Here is a 17469-nt window from a genome sequence, read left to right on the forward strand (position 1 = left end):
GCTTCCTTTGAACATCCTAATGGTGGCTTTGTTTTCTGTAACTAAATAAATGGTCATGACTTACAGTTGCATAATAACAGACACATTCATCTACCACTTCCTTAAATCCATTAACAGTTTTATTTTTCTCCACATCAACCCTCCCTTCATGTAACACATAGCACAAAACCTGTCTCCCAACAATTCCTTTTGGACCTTTAATTATATTGTAGTGACACTGATGACCTAACCCACTCCTAAATTAATCCTGCGTTTATATGATGAGCAACAAAAATGAATAATGCACCAAAGGTCATTCTACCAATGAGAGAATCTCAGAATATCAGAGCTGTTGAGGATATAAGAGATTAAATAATCTGATCTTCGCATTTGACAAATGAGAATACCTGAACCCATAATCTATTCCTGTTTCAGGCTGCTGGCTTTAAATAGATTAAAAATATATTCTATACCTAAATCTTTCTATTCCCCACATATTACACAATTTGCCTCAAAAGTCCTTCTGAATTGTATAATTATCTTTCTGCCGAATATTTCTTTCTTTCTGAGAACACCTGTATTTTCAATTCTAAAAAACTGAATTTCATTGGATTTTTGATAATGTTTCAGAGAAATGCTTAAAATAACACCAAGGAAATCCTTTTTTATATAATTATCATTCAATGGCATGCTTTCATGGAAAACTTCTCCCATGTTCTATTCCTTGCTGTTATTGCTAATGACAATTAGCACATCATATTTCTTTAATACCTTCCTGGTAAGACACTTAGAAGAAAATTCTTAATTTCACTTTAAATGAGCAGTGTTTAGTTGCCCAGACTACCTCATATTAATGGAATAAATGGAATTAAGATTATGAATTAGATATAAGTGCCAACACATCAATGCAGAAAATGAATTTTTTCCTCAAAGAAATTCTCTATCATGAGCAGATAAGAAAGAGATCCCTCACGTGTGCACGCACACACACACACACACACACACACTCAAATAAATGACTTCTGAGAACAAGCCAAGACCAAAAGTGAATCAAAATCTACTGGAAAAGTGAAATGCCCTACAAAGGAACATTTTAATAATGACTATTGTAGACGGCACATGATCAGTTTTTCTAACATTCATGTTTGGCGTCTCCATCCCCTTGGGTGTGGGTTGTAGTTGTAATCAGCTGTTGAAAGACAGTAATCGGACCTAGTTTCCATGGACATTATTTCAGAATCATTTCTGGAAGGCTGCCTATAATATGCATATGGCAACTGTGAACCATACTGGGAGTTGGTAGACACATTATTACTAGGTAAAGATGCAACATTATACTCTTGCCTTGCAAATGAGCTCACATTAGCCTTCTGGGCCTGAGGAACATAGGACAGTCTCTCATTCCAATCCTCTGAGCACCCTGGAAGCACCTTCCTCCTAGCTGCTGAGACCACATTTGCCACAATGGATTCCTGGATGTTTCTGGGTTTAAACGCATCATCCACTAGACCCAGAGGAGGCTTCGTTGCTGCTTCCCAAGGAGTTAGTCTCTTGTTTGCCTTCTCTAGCTCCTCACTTGGTTTGCTAGAGTAGTTATAAGCAGGCTGGAATACCCAAGGAGATGTTGTGGAGATAGTGGGTAGGACTGGTCTTCCAGGAAGAGAAAGGGAGTGTCCAATCTGCTAGAAACAATGAAAATGTTAGTACATCTCATTCATTTTTGTTGTGCTGATTGACTGTTATTCCAAAGTAATCTTGGCAACATTACTGAGCACTGTAAAAATGAAACCCCCAAAATACTTAGTGCTAAAGCCAAGACAGGCTGCCTCTATCTGCTGTATTATTAGCTCTGGCCTGGGACTTGCTCCTCACTTAGGACTCTCTTATTGCTCTCCCTCTCTGAACCCATAGTTCCAATCACTACCATCTCTCTTGGGCACAACTACCGCTGCTAGGACTCTGTTATCACTAGGAGCCACCCTCACTTATCTGCCCTCCACATATTCATATCCATATCTACAGCCCACGCTCATTCAGGTCCTGTTTTTGTGATACAAAATAAACAAAACATCGACTACCCCAGAAACAGACCATGAGCTACTGGGCTTTTTACTTTTCCCAAGTGACTTCCAACGTGTTATCTTATTTAGGTCCACTGAATATAGCAAAAAATCAAAAATAAAAAAATAATAAAAAATCCAAGAGCTACTTAGATGTATTTAATTTTGCTGATCTGATGGAGTGAGCGGACTTTTTCTTTTCAAAATCTATTTATAATCACTGCAGATCATGTGGCTCTTCAATTCCTAAGCAGAGGATATTGCCCATGTCTCAGATAAATACTCCTGCCCTTTGTTTCATTTGAGATTTGCTTCTTTTTATGTGTATTACATTCCTTACTTTTTTGAGATTTTGTGTCCTTGCAATCCTCCCCCGTGTACATGAACTGTTTGGTTTGTCAGTATGCAGAAACATAATTTATTGAAAGCTCTAGTATTCTCTCTCTCCTTTGCCCCTTCTTATTTCTAGGAACCCAGAAGACTAGTTATCTACATCACGTCCTCACACATTACCATCAACATGAAACTCTCTTAGACAAACTTCTGGCAAAAAGTAGCAAATGTACACCTAGGGGAAATAAGTCAACTTTGAAAGTATTATAACATTGTGTGTCTCTGGAACAAAAAGCATTGCCATGCTTAAAAATGCACCCAAATTTTATAAACGGTTCCAACAGCTTTTCTTTCTTGAGCAAGTCCTTAAGTTTAAAGTGAATACCCACACCTGGATTTGACAAGCTATCTTAGGTTCAAATGTTTTGTTTTGGTTTTTTGTTTTCCATTAAACACACAAAGAGGATAGGTGGTTCATTCTTGGCTTGCATATCAAGAATTAGGTCAATATACTGAATCTTGCCTCTTTCTTTGTTATCATTACAATTTCAGTAATACCGGTTGAGTCCTAACAAATCTTGTTTTCATTAATCTCTTTATCCTAACCTAGATCTAATAATAAGTTCTCTGGTCTATATAATCAGGGAGGGGAGAAAAGCCTAATTTTAGTTACCGTTTCGGACTTGATTTCTATTTCACGTTATTTATGTGCTGGTTTCATTCATTTAACAAAAATTTTATTGAACACCTGCTACTTCCCAGGCACACTCATCAGAGTCTAGACATACAAAAATGATTTATATGAAGTCCTTGCCCTCAAGAAACATGTAACACAGTACTGCTGTTAGCTCTGCAGTGGTAAGTTAGTCAGTCATGGAAGGTCACTTTAGAGACTCTACCTATCTTGACAGGATCAATAGGGAACTTTCCAAATTGTGAGAAGTATTAACATTCAATAAGATAAAGAAATACTCAGCTCTTGTCTCCCATAGTATATATCCATGTTTTACTTTAGTCCTTACTAACGGAGGAGAGAGGACGTATTGGTCTATAGAGTCCTTGGGCAGTTTTCCAATTCCCATGATACTTGCCTTATGTGGTCTTTGATCAGATCTAGCACCTCAGAGGGCTGTTTCAGTCAGGTCTTTAAAACATCAAAGACTTGGGGCGCCTGGGTGGCTCAGTGGGTTAAAGCCTCTGCCTTCGGCTCAGGTCATGATCCCAGGGTCCTGGGATCGAGCCCTGCATCGGGCTCTCTGCTCAGCAGGGAGCCTGCTTCCTCCTCTCTCTCTGCCTGCCTCTCTGCCTACTTGTGATCTCTGTCTGTCAAACAAATAAAATCTTTAAAAAATAATAAAAATAAATAAATAAAATAAAAAATTGTACTGAATTGTTCACCACAGTAAGTTCCACCTGTTTCTTTTTGCTTTTGTTTACTTTGCTTTTGTGGGCAGATACAAAGAATCATCACCAAGACTGATGTCAGGTCATGATCCCAGGGTCCTGGGATCGAGCCCTGCATCGGGCTCTCTGCTCAGCAGGGAGCCTGCTTCCTCCTCTCTCTCTGCCTGCCTCTCTGCCTACTTGTGATCTCCGTCTGTCAAATAAATAAATAAAATCTTAAAAAAAAAAATCAAAGACTTGAAGAGATGTTAATAAAGGGATCTAGGCCTCTACAGAAACATGGGAAGTGATCTTAAATACACATACAGATGATTAACATCACTGGCTAGCGACTGGGAAAAGAAATAATTATGAATTTATTTGGAAGAATTAAGTGCAATGTGAATGCATACGCTTCAGTGGTAGGGCGTCCAAAACACTAGATGAAAGTGAAAATTTTATTTTCCATTTTTTCCTCTCCCCTTCTTCACTTAAAAATCTTCAGAAGAATGGAAACTTAACAGAAATTAGCTCAAAAGTATTGCTGAATGATATTCTAATAATGAAGAGATCAGAGATTTTTTTCAGCTAAGCCATAAATGTTAATCAGTTGAATATGTGAGCAAAAAAAATTATGAAGTATAATATTGAAAGAATAAGTCTCTCTGAGGGAAAAAAATTGTTTTGAGGAAAAATTTTAAATAGCATCAAAGTTTAAAAAAAATCTCCCATAGAATACAAATATGCCAAATATAGTAGCAGTACTGGCTGTGAAGGAAGAGAGCAATTACCTCAGTGAACAAAATGACTATTGCTCTCCTACAGATTCCTCAGTCCACCAAACAAGCCTTCATATTCCTTTAAGTGCTAACAATAGAACATAAATGTACAAACTGTCAGAGACAAGAGATGCAAATGTGGTATAAATAAATAGTTCTCTAGGTACATTGTTGTTACTGTTTGTGCCCAAAATATTTCAGGCCTCTGGTCCCTCCCTGCACCCAAACCTCTAATTTTAACGTATTTCCCCAAAGCAATTTTCGCATCTTGTTCTTTGGTGCTATTTCCCTCTGTCAGTCTCTGTCCCAAGGCTCATGCTGTTCTCTGCTTGGCCAGCGAAAGGAAGCCACGTGATATACCCCGAGCCAGAAATGACCAAAGGGACCTGAAAATAACAGAGGTGTTTCTTCTATTTTGGAGTTTGAATGTCTGATGGTAGAATCCTAGCATGACATGGGTTGGATCCTTGGTTGCTGTTTTCCACCGTGGGTTGTATTATTATCTAAAGAATTTAAATTTCTGATATATGAGCACTTAACTGTAACCCATATGTTAAATTAGCAATACATATGATGTGTCATCAAATTGCTTCTTTCTTTTTGTCTCCTGAAAACCTTTCATTTTTTTAATGAAAGAAGTTTTTTCCACCGTCACTAGATGAAAACATAGCAGGTCCTGTGGTACTCTGCTTTCTTTTAGGAATAGTCCTGTGGTCACTTTAAGTTACCCAACCTAGTTCATTTCAAAATAGAATATTCTATCCCTTGCAGTAACAAGAATTAAATCTCTTCTCCCTGGGGCCTGTTTCAGGAAGATCCTCTTCCTTCAGGGAAGGCACTGTAGTTGGCTTCTTCTTGCTCTCTTTCCTCTCTTCCCTCAACTTGCTAACTGGGACTTCACGCTCCCTGGACTTAGAGAACAAGAATGGAGAAGAGACAAAGAGCAGAGGGGAATTTTTACTTGATTTGGTAACATCATATTCTGGCTTTTCACTCTCAGAGCCAGGTAGGCCCAGACAAGAGAACTTTTCACAGGATCTTTGGAGATTCCTATCACCGGGGACATTTTGCTTGTAGCCCTCAACTCATGCCAAGTCATCCCTATTCTAACAGGTTACTTGTGACTCATTCTTTACCCCCAAGGAAGTTGAAGCTACAAGAGGGTCCATTTGAAGAGACCTCAAGACAACCCCATCCAGCTCTCCTTTGCTCCTGGCCTGCTGGGGACCACGCAGAACACTCATCATTTGCCTTTGGGATGACAGCAGCAGATTTCCTAGTGTTTTGCCAAAACAATTTGTGAGCCCATGTCTCACCTTCCAGATTTCTTGGGAGAGTGTCAGACCCCAATCTACTCTGCCTTCCTATCCATTCTCACGCAGACATCTCATAACAAGCTCTCTAAGAAGCTACTTTAAAAAAAAAAAATTTTTTTTTTTTTTTGAGACAGAAAAAGTGTGAGCAGGGGGAGGGGCAGAAGGAGAGAGAGAATCTTAAACGGAGAATCTTAAACGGACTCCACACCTAGCACAGAGCCTGATGTGGGGTTCGATTGCATGACTCTGAGATTATGACCTGAGCCAATATTAAGAGTCAGGTACTGAACCAACTGAGCTACCCAGGTGCCCCTCTAAGAAGCTACTTTGAAACTCTTCTCTCACACGGGTGGGGATGAGGGGGTAGGATCTCCCCCTACTCCAAATCCACACCCCAAGATCTATGGCATCCAAATTCTTCCTCAAGAAATCTTCTCTCCTTGCCATTCTCTGATCCCTTTTAATAACCTAGACCTGACTGGAGGGTTCCGGCGGGAGTGGCTCCTGCTGAGTTCTTTGTAGAGTCTGTAGTTTCATCTGAAATCAGACTTTAGTGGGCAACATCTCTGATATTTGAGGGCCTTGGGGGAACTTTTGCTTTTATACCCTGTCATGTAACATTACCATTTTCAGTAGTATACTAAGCCTTACTCTCTTTATTCTTTTCACATTGAAATATAGGCTAAAAATAAAATGAAAAAACTTTTCTAAGGATTAATTTCAAGAAATTCAAATAGTGTTAGGAGTTGAAACCTCATACTTCACTCAGGCCTTGCTCTAGAGAAGGGGGCTCACATGTTTTCAGGGCATCTTGGTCAATCCTTAGGCTTTAACTGTTGAGAATGCCCTCCTTACATTGAACCCACTTTTGCCTCCCTAACTTTTGCCCCAGTGGTCCTAGTAACATAAAATATACCTGCTTCCACTTCTATATGTCTTTTCTTCACATATTCCTAGTTGCTTCCACCCTCTTTGAACACCTTCACCATCCTATTCCTATTCCTCATTTTCAAACAAGGGAGAAATAACATCTACGGTGGTCATTCTCTCAAGTCTGCATCCTTCTGTCTCAGTTTGTTAGGTAAGGTTAATGCAGACACACCATCCTAATCTTCCTGAGTAGATGTGTATCCATAAACACAGACACTGAAAGCATACCAATGAAGACGTCATTCAAATTGACGGAGGGAACTTGTCATCTGGCAGATGGCACAGTCCATATGCATGTAGAACATTTGGTCTGTGTGTATTTAGGATGGTGAGTCCTTTAAGTGTTCAGTGCAAGAAAGTACATGCTACTTTTTAGCCAGTCCAATATAATGCCTACAGCAAAGGTTGCAACGATTCCCCCGAACTCACGAATCACCTCGTGTTAGATATTCCCACCGAAGGCTAAACATAAACATTTTCCTACCTCTGCCTTTAATAATAGCCAACACTACCAGCTCATACCTTGTGCCAAGAGGTGGCTACTAATTGCCTCACATAGAGTATTTCATATAATCCCATGAAGCAGGCCCTATTACTGTCCCTATTTTCAAGGACAAAGACAAGGAGAGTGAGACTTAAAGGGGGCAAGTAGCAATAAATAAATAAATAAATAAATAAATAAATAACTTCCTTCCCTAAGGGCAGAAATCTAGTAAGTGCTGGAGTGCGGAAGCTGGTCTCACACAGTTTTACACCAGAGTTCTCAGTCAAGTAGTAGACTATACTTGGCCATGAAATCGCTTTGTGAAAATGTCTTCTGTTGTTTGTTTGTTTTTTTTTTTTTTAAGATTCAAATCCAAGCAAACTAAATGAAATGAGATCTTAGAAATTTTGGAAAGAATCATTTAAATTTTGACTAAGTTAGGATTAATTACTACTGCCATCTTGCCATTTGTCACAAGAAAGAGTCAATGGCAGGTTCTAGGGCATACCTCACATTTAGATGTGCTCGCTCCCTTTCTGTGAAGGTGAGACACACATGGGGCTTTGTTCTCAAGTCACCTGAAAAGCTCAGAGGAGCTGAGGGCCTTTCCCAGCTTACCTTAACCAACCTGTCATGTCAGTTCAATGCTGACTTATCCACAGAAAACAGTTAATGAAGCAGCTTAGTTAGCTTCCTTGCTAAACTTCTGTGGAATCAATTTAACTGGCCGGAAACACTTGACATTTAAAAAGGAAGTGTAGTCTGAGGTTTACGTAGGACAATGAAGTGAATTCCAAAGCAATGCAAATAGCCCTAGAAGCCAAAGAAGTTTAATAGGCTATATTCTGAAGTTCAAACTATTTCATACCATAAACCTGGAAAGCCGAAAACATTCTCTTAACTCAGTCCCTGCTTAAACGTGCCATAGTAGTGGAAGTGTCCTCAACAAATGTTGGTTCCAATGTTATTTCAACTCCTTCAAATGTTATTTCGACTCCTTCAACAACTTTCTCTCTTAAACACATGATCAGTAAATATTCAACACAAATATATATTTTGTCATAAGCAGATTCCAACAGAGACAAACAGAAATAAAGGACATTTCATTTGCCTTTGAAGTCATTCATAAGAATTTCTAAAAAGCAGAGGGCTATGAAGAGGCACATGAATGGAGAAAAAACGCCAGGCATTCTCCAGCTTCCCATCTGTTCAGGTCAGAATCTTGAAAGTCATTGTTGACTCTTCCCTGTCCCTCGCACGCCACCTGATCTGTCAACACTGACTTTAAAATATACCCAGTCTGCCACCATTTCCCATGCCTCCACTGCTGCCATCCTAAGGTAAAGCAGCATAATCTTGCCAGGATTATTGTTACGGTCTCCTAATTGATTTTCCTGGTCCCACCCTTACTGCTCTAGTCTACTCTCAAATGGTAGCCAAAATTACCCTGTTAAAACCTAAGTCAGATTATGTCACTTAGTTCTCTGTTTAAAATCCTCTCTTGGCTTCTCATTTCAAAAAAGAAAAATCAATGGCCTTTCATTGACCCTCGAGGCCCTGTAAAATCTGCTTGCCCACCTTAGTCTCTGATTTCATCGCCTTCTGCTCTTTCCCTCTCACTTGGATCTAGCCACACCAGCCTCTGCTATTTTTGAACACATCAGACATACTCATGCCTCAGGACCTTTACACTTGCTGATCCTTCTGCCTGGAACACAGTACTCCAGATATCAGCATGACTCCTGTTTCTTTTCCTTCATGCCTTACTCAAATATCATATGATCACTATCTGACTATTGTCTATCTATCTATCTGTATCTCTCTCTTTCTCTGTCGAAATTACCCATTCTTTGTTTTATATCTCCCTTTAAGCTTATGTCTATTTAACATAATAAATGTTTTATTTACTTTGTTCATGTGCTTCTTCCCACTAGAATTTAGCTCCATGTAAGAGTAAGAGTTATTGTTTCATTCTGTTTTTTTCATTAAGACATCTCTAGATGAAAAACAGTTCCTGGCAAGTAGATGCTTAGTAAATATTTGTTGGCTGAATGAATAATTAGGAAATATTTGTTAGCTGAATGAATAATTCCTATATCAGACTGCTATAACCAGGAAACTTGGAAACTAAAATTTTTCATCATGCCTCAAGATGTAGGTAGCTCTTCTCACAACACTTACATGTAGTGAGGGACTCACACAAAGAGACTCATCCCACCGCCCTCACTATACACACACCAATCTGCACACCAACCCATGTTTGTCAAAATAAAGAGGATGAATCAATATTTACATACAAGTCAACTTTTCTAAGCCCGTAGAAGATTTTAATGTGCAAGTAAAATCATTTGCATTTTTAGGGCAGTGCAAGTGTGAGGGCTTCAAGCTGTTCTGAATCCCCAAATGAGAAAAGTCCTAGACTTATGCATGAATCCTAAAGAGAACCTAAAATATATTTCCAAGAGTGGAAAAAAAAAAAATAAGACCTCAGAAGAAAAAGATAATGGACCTGTACTGCTGGTGCTAATAATACATTATATGTTTATTAAAAAATTATTAAAAAAAAAAAGATAATGGACATTAGGATTAGTTAGATTTGCAGAAGGAAGGGGTGCCTGGGTGGCATAGTCCATTAAGAGTCTGAGTCTTGCTTTCGGCTCAGGTCTGATCTCAGGGTCCTGAGATTGAGCCCCATGTCGGACTCCACGCTTAGTGTGGAGTCTGCTTGGGACTCTTTCTCCCTCTCCCTCTGCCCCTCCCCACTGTGCTCTCTCTCTCTCTCTCTCTCTAAAATAAATAAATATATATATATTTTTAAAGATTTTATTTGTTTATTTGACAGAGAGAAATCACAAGTAAGCAGAGAGGCAGGCAGAGAGAGAGGAGGAAGCAGGCTCCCTGCCGAGCAGAAAGCCCGATGTGGGGCTTGAACCCAGGACCTGGGATCATGACCTGAGCCGAAGGCAGCGGCCCAACCCACTGAGCCACTCAGGCGCCCCTAAAATAAATAAATCTTTAAAAAAAAAAATTGCAGAAGGGAAAGCTGAAAGCTGATTTACCATTTATCATGAGACTGCAATCAGGTGTAGGAAATGGCCTTTTCTACTAATTTATCTCTTAGGTGCACTCCCATTTTCTTGAGTCTTGGATTAATTTTCCTGATAGGGAAGCAGGTTAACAGGAAAGATAATTCTCCATGGAGATGCAGAACACTTATATCTAGAGATCCTTAAATGCAGGATAAATGTTCCTCTGAGGTGAATCACATACAGTCAAGCTTGACATCAAGGAATAAGGAGAATTTTAAGGTCATTTTGTCCTAGTCTCTTAATAAAATAGCTATCTCCTATTTTCTGAGATGTGCCTTCCTAAAGTGAATCTTAAGTTTTTCTCATCTGCAGAGTTTTCAGAAATCCTGTGGTAACACTCTCCTAACAAAATGGAGGAGGGTGTCCGTCTCTTCAGACAGCAATCTGCAGCACTGGGCTGCTCATCAAGAATAGTGCGGGGAGTCAGAACGAATCAGTCCTACTGTTGACTAGGGAAGTAGCCAAGTAACCATACATTGCTTGGATACATGAAATAAACATACTTGGGCATCAGAAAAAGAGATACCATCTTGTAGCTAGTGCTTCTCATCTGGGCTTTGCCCCTGCTATTCTAATCTGTATTCACTTTAGATTAACTTTTAGATTAAATTTGGGTTCTAGAACAATGCACGTTTTAAAAGCTTATCTTATGTTTGGGGGCGCCTGGGTGGCTCAGTGGGTTAAAGCCTCTGCCTTCTGCCCAGGTCGTGATCCCAGGGTCCTGGAATCGAGCCCGGCATTGGGCTCTCTGCTCAGCGGAGACCCTGCTTCCTCCTCTCTCTCTGCCTGCCTCTCTGCCTACTTGTGATCTCTGTCTGTCAAATAAATAAATAAAATCTTAAAAAAGAAAAAAAAAGCTTATCTTATGTTTGAAGGAAATTCCTTCGCGAGAAAGGCTAAGGGTTATAAATGACAATGGAAGCGAGCGTGATATGCTGGAAAGAATAACTGGGATGTCACACTGACCCGGGGAGTCCTGCCTTTGCCTCTGGTGACCCGTGTGCGTCCACCTCTCCAGCCGTATTTTCATTGCTCGTCAAATGGTAACAATGCCGGCTACCGTTTCAGGAGCAGGGGGTAGAGGAGAGATTTCGTTTAGAAATCAAACGCCCCACGGCAAAACAAGTGGCGATTATTCTTGTTTTGGGGAGAAGAGACTGTGAGGTCTTAGAAGGTGTCAGAGACCTGGCAGAACCTTTTGTTCAAGAGGCAACTGCATGGGCAGGCTGCCGACCCAGGATAAAAATAGGAGGGAGCCTTGCCTTTGAAGTGGCATTAGCACCGCAGGCCTCAGATACCGCAGCGCTGCTTCTCACCCGTCAGAACGTCAGAACCCAGGCAGCAGAACTGGCCAGAAACACGCACTGACCTCACCTCTCTGCTAGCTCCGCGGTGGGGGGAAGGGGAGACTGCAGATTTCTTAATCTTTCTTAACCCTCTGTTATAAAAGAACAAAAGTAACCACATTCAATGTAAGATCATGAAGCCTGACGTTACGAGGAATCTGTATATACTTCCGCGGTCCCTTTTCACCTTAGATAGCAAAGATAGCAAGACCGAAAATGTATAGAATTTTTACTGTGTACTAATCACAGTGCTAAGCAAGTTTTTCTATTAACTCACTGAATCCTCTCAACAACCCTATAATCCCAATCTTGCAAATCAGGAAACTGAAGCATAAAAATGAGGTAATTTACACTAGGTCGAGCAGCTGGTATGTGTCTGTATAGGGAAAGTTAAAAATTAAAGTCACAGGTAATAAAATTGTATCTAAATCATTTTAAGGCACTGAATCTATTAGTGAAGAGAGATTAACGACACAGTAATGTTTTACCTTCTCACCTCCCTTTATCCTCAAAAAGGTATGCCACTCTAAAAACTATAGCCTATGAAAATACTCCTATTATATACTGTATTTTAGGGGTGCTTGGGTGGCTCAGTGGCTTGGTGGTGCCTTTAGCTCAGGTCATGATCCCAGGGTCCTGGGATCAAGCCCCACATAGGGCTCTTTGCTCAGCAGGGAGCCTGCTCCCCCCTCTTTCTCTGCCTGACCCTCTGTCTACTTGTGATCTCTCTCTCCGTCAAATAAATAAAAATCCTAAAAAATATATATACCGTGTTTTATTTAAAAAGCTGGAATTGGCATTTTAATTTTTTGTATTTCTTGGGGAAAGGCTTAAAATACATTTTTTTAAAAAATTTTATTTATTTGATAGACAAAGATTACAAGTAGTCAGAGAGGCAGGCAGGGAGAGAGGAGGAAGCAGGCTCCCTGCTGAGCAGAGAGACTGATGTGGGGCTCCATCCCAGGACCCTGGGATCATGACCTGAGCTGAAGGCAGAGGCTTTAACCCACTGAGCCACCCAGGCGCCCCCTAAAATACATTTTTATAAAAATCTACATTAATTGGCTTGAACGTAAAAACAAAATTTTAAACACATTTCAAAATATTTTCTGAAGAGAAATTTCTCTCGTCTCCGAAGATTTAAGCAGTAAAAGTCATATGGATTCCCATGATAGAAAAAAAATGAATAACATATCAAAAGTTCCAATTTCATCAGTTTCTATAGAGAAAACAAAGAAACTTTCACAATAAACAAAGGTTGATGATACTATATGAAATAAATGAATTGTTGAACTTTTGGAAGATTTTGTAAAGAAAACTGTCAGTGTCTGGTATGTAGTAAGTACTTAAGAAAGGGGACTCATCATTACTAGTATAAAATTATTACCTACACGGTAAAGCCTACTTAAAATGTATTTCACTATCTGAATATAGCTTTAGCTGTCCATTATATCCTCGATACTTTTCCTAAAACAAATCCGGGTAACCATCTCCTTCCTCCCTCATTCACAAAAAAGAAAAGTCACCACGAATGTACACTTATACCTAGGGAAAAAGTGGAGCAAAGAGAGGTGTTTTTTAAATATATTTTACAGATTATGTGCCTGCTATTTGACATAGAGCTCATATCCCTTAAAGCAAACTCACTTCCCAAGTAGAATGGCTTTGATTTTCCCAGAGGAAAATTTTATCAGATATGAGGTTAAGAAAAAGAATTCTTAAGAAATGTGTGCATAGCATGCAACAACCTTGATTGGGCCTTTTACATGAAAACATTCTCTGAATTTCTCCCCGGGATGTTTTTAAGTCATTCTTCTATTACAACTCCTAATTACATTAAAAAGCTGACAAACCAAAGCTGGTTAATGGTAATGACAAAGACACATCAACAACTAAACATGTGACAATATTATTTCACAAGGATGTGGAAAACACAGTATGAGAAAAATGACTTATTAGGTCTTTGTAACTGTGTTTCTGTCCATTACGTTTTCTAAGCTTGTGAAATAGATCCTTTGATTCATTTCCTGGTCCCTGGGGAAAATGTTTAACCTACTGTTCCTGGGAAATTTAAGATTTACTGCCAAATCATATTTATGTTTCCTTCGTCAAAATCATGGCCCCAGAGTGATGTTTAAAATCAGGAATAAAAAAATATAACTCTTCATCCGGGAAGTAACCAACAACGTATCTTCTTAAGCACAGAATAGGAAAAATTTTGTTTAACTGCCTTACCACATCTCTCTGGTGCAAGTGGTAATTTTTATTTCATGATATCTTTCTTGTCTGAGGGATTTATGTAGTAATTCCATGTATGTCATTTCATTTTATAGACATGAGGATGCCATAAAGTAATTAGGGTTTTCAAAGGAATGATTGTTTTTCTGAAATAGATAAAAAGGCCCCTCAGGGGGAAATATAGATTAAAGCAGAGTATAGGGTGATAGTCCTGATGGTGTACTTTTCAAATACAAATGGAGAATGTGGAAACAAGTTTTTATCAGTAGTGTCTCAGGAACATATCTTCAAAATGGGAAGCATTTACTTCATTTGAAAATACTAACCACAGGTATATCTGTAATCCAATTAATGGTTCAAGGAGGTGTCTCAGGAGGCATTAGTATGCTTTAATTTTCCCCTCTTGTTAGCTATTATTACAGCTTTTCCTATTGCTATAGCTTTCTTAATGTTCTCAAAAAACTCCAATATCTCATTTCTTAGACATGATATTGGATATTAACACTATAGCAAATTTTGCTATGTGGGCCACACATTTATTCAAAGGATCTCGTTCCTTATCATCCCCCTGACTACTCCTGTTTCCCAAGTTCACCTTCATATTGATATAATGTTAGGAAGTTTTAACTATCAATTGCCAAACGACTTTTTCCTTTCTCAATATTGATTCATGCAGATACACAGGTGAGTTAACAAAGCCCCGTGAATTAGCTACAAACACTTCAACCCTCTAAGCCACATTGGATGTATAGTCTTAGCCTAAGATAAAAGATAAATTCTTCTGGAGGTACTAAAATGTCTAGATCCTTATAAATAGGCATTTGAGATGGAGAGTAGGGATCCTTCTGTTAATATGTATGCCTGAAGTTCTTAAGCAACTATCCACTAAAAAACAAAAAATGAAAAACTCTGGGGAAGGGATAGAAAAAGAAATGTCTAGAGCTTATCTCTTTGTAAAAAGATTCCTAAGTTACACCCATCAAAAATTTCCTCTCTTTGTTCTGATCTAGTTCTTACACATGATGAGACACTTTCTGTTAGTGATGTGCAGACTTTTCAGTCGCATCCTTGTCCTTAACTTTGCCTGTTTTGAAATTGTTAAGTCTAAGGCAGTTAATTTCTTTTCCAAACTTTAAATCATAGACCAGCAATCACTGACCATTTGGAATCACACAAGGCTGTGACCTAGGCTAGAGCTTTTGTGTGTGTTTTAGCTGGGAGGAAAGTTATCTCCAAATTCTTTCATTTAAAGGGCCTGAAGGAGGTGGGGATGGGGTGGGGAGTGGGGGGTGGACAATGGCTTACAATTTATCACCATGGGTCAGGTATTCTCAGGCGAAATGCAACTTTGATGCTATAACTAGTTGCTAAATGAAGTTCACTCTAGATCGGTACTTTTTTTTTTCTTTTTGCAAAAATTTGAAGTCTACATGAGACCAGATGAAGTCTGACAATGCAGTCATCCCCAACAATACACTGATAATTAAAATTTATGCATCATTCATAAGATAGGATTTTCACTTTGACCATGGTTGACCGTGCTATGTAGACTATTACAGAAGTTTAAAAAACAAAGCAGAAGGACAACAAAACAGAGGTTGGATAGTGAAAGCAAAGAAGATAAATACCGAATGGTTCTTTCTTATAGAAGATTGCTTTCTGTATGAATGCATGGTACATCTGATATAATTCTGTACAATGGAACACGGGTGTTTTGACAGCGAAGTGTGGAGATCTCGTGATGCAGGTGAAATGACAAGGAAAGGGAACTGGAAATTCTACTTTATAGCATTGCCAGCTGTTTCTCACCCACCTCGTGGCTCCCCGAGGCCTAGAGTTTCCTCTGAGCTTCACAGTGCTCCCCCTTCTCAAGGAGTATCTGTGTGTGTTTCAAGAATAGTCAAAAGGAATTATAATCATACTTACAGACACTATAACTGAAGGAAATCATTCTACTCATGGCTTGAAGAAAAGAAAGAAAAATTCTCCCCCAAGCTCTGTTTTTTTCTTATTAGAAAAAATGATTATTTAATTTTAAGATGTGTTTTCTACAAATATCCTGGAATTGAAGGGGTAAGGAACAAACAAATTTTGTCTTGTCAGGTATTAATCCGACCTTGCTTTTTAAAACGTATTGAGCTACACCAAAATACAAAACATAAAAACCCAAAATTTTTTTAGAAGACACATATATAGCAAATTATAAAATCTCAGAGGTGGATGGGATTCGAGATCTGTAATCAGGTTTCAAGTAGGTGCAGGAGTTCCTTTTACAACACACCTGATAGGCATTATAGTGGGAAAAAGCACAGGCTATGAAAACAGATAAACTCAGTTGGCAGGTCTCCCACCTTAGGACTAGCTGTGTGACTTTGGGCACTTTTCTTAACCTCTCTGAGCTCCAGTTTCTTATCAATTAAAAAAATGATAGTTTTCCACCAAATAAGGTTGTTATGAGAACTAAATACATGTATTAAAGTTCTTAACACCTTTTGTGTGTCCAACATATATGTTAATTCCTTCTCCATCTCTTCCCCACAAGATTTTGAAGTTTTATGTTAAACTGAAACTTACTGTTTTGTAACTTCTGTTGATTACTCCTAACCTTTCTTTTTCATCAATAGATACATTTACTCCCTCATTCACAATAGTTCCTCAAATATCTAACTCTCCTATCTCTTGTTGGTCTCTTCTCCTCCCACTGGTAAAAGTACAAACATTCATCTCATATTACGAAACTTCCAGACATCACCATCCTTTTTGTTTTAGAAATAAACTTTAGTGCGTCAAAGATCTGAAAACAATGGTCTTGTTGGGATCAAAGCTGCTACTCAGTGGGTCTACCTGTCCCTTTGTTCTGTACATTCTCCTAGTATTTAAACAGCCCCTGACTGATTGCAGTTTGTCAATCTATCACACCATGCGATCATCATAATGGAAAGGCACAATACAAACACGGGGATCTCCCCCAGTGATCCTTAAAGTACATGAATTTGGGTGTTTTTTAGATCTGAAAATTTTAGTCATATTTGTTTTCCCTTTAAGAGGCTAATTAGCACTCAAAGTGCTCCAAAATTCTCCTTTAGCCTAGATCCCAAAATAAAAATGTTTTGATTACTGCCAGAGAGATTTAAGTTAGTTATTAGTAAGAACATTTTTGATCAGAGATAACAGACTCTATTGCCCTACAGCCAAGGGAAGTCATACAATCTCTTTCCCCAGAGATAAGAAAAAACGGTCAAGGAAATTTGTATGGTCCCTTTTTAGATGATAAAATTGTATCATTCACTTCCTCGGCCTTGCTTAGAAGCAGGAGGCCCAACAAAATCACATCTGAAGGCCCTCTTTATTCTCCTATTTTAAAAAATAAAGAAAAAGAATGTTCCGAGCAAATTATTCCCAAGTTTGAGAGAGGCTGCCTGCGAAGCCCTTTTGGAGCGGAAAGAGGGTTTGCTGCCCCCTGGCGGACCTCTGAGATCATGCCCGCAAGATCCGCGCACCCCCGCCGATCACCGCACACAAGGCCTCCAAA

At 39.0% G+C, this 17469-nt stretch overlaps 1 protein-coding gene across 3 annotated transcripts in view; it reads right to left on the reverse strand.

Moving 5' to 3' along the window:
- Positions 1-918: 918 nt before the first annotated feature.
- LOC111157437 (synaptopodin 2) overlaps positions 919-17469 on the reverse strand; it is a 171550-nt gene continuing 154999 nt past the window's right edge. For 2 of the 3 annotated variants that reach the window (XM_022518844.1, XM_022518852.1), the window contains one exon: positions 919-1661. In XM_022518844.1, coding sequence (XP_022374552.1) covers positions 1119-1661 — 543 coding nt within the window. In that variant the 3' untranslated portion in view covers positions 919-1118. The remainder of the gene's footprint in view (positions 1662-17469) is intronic. The other variant, XM_022518836.1, reaches the window with a different exon arrangement.

The sequence above is a fragment of the Enhydra lutris genome, unplaced genomic scaffold (assembly GCF_002288905.1).
Source record: "Enhydra lutris kenyoni isolate GAN:26980312 unplaced genomic scaffold, ASM228890v2 scaffoldscaffold3, whole genome shotgun sequence".
Lineage (NCBI taxonomy): Eukaryota > Metazoa > Chordata > Mammalia > Carnivora > Mustelidae > Enhydra > Enhydra lutris.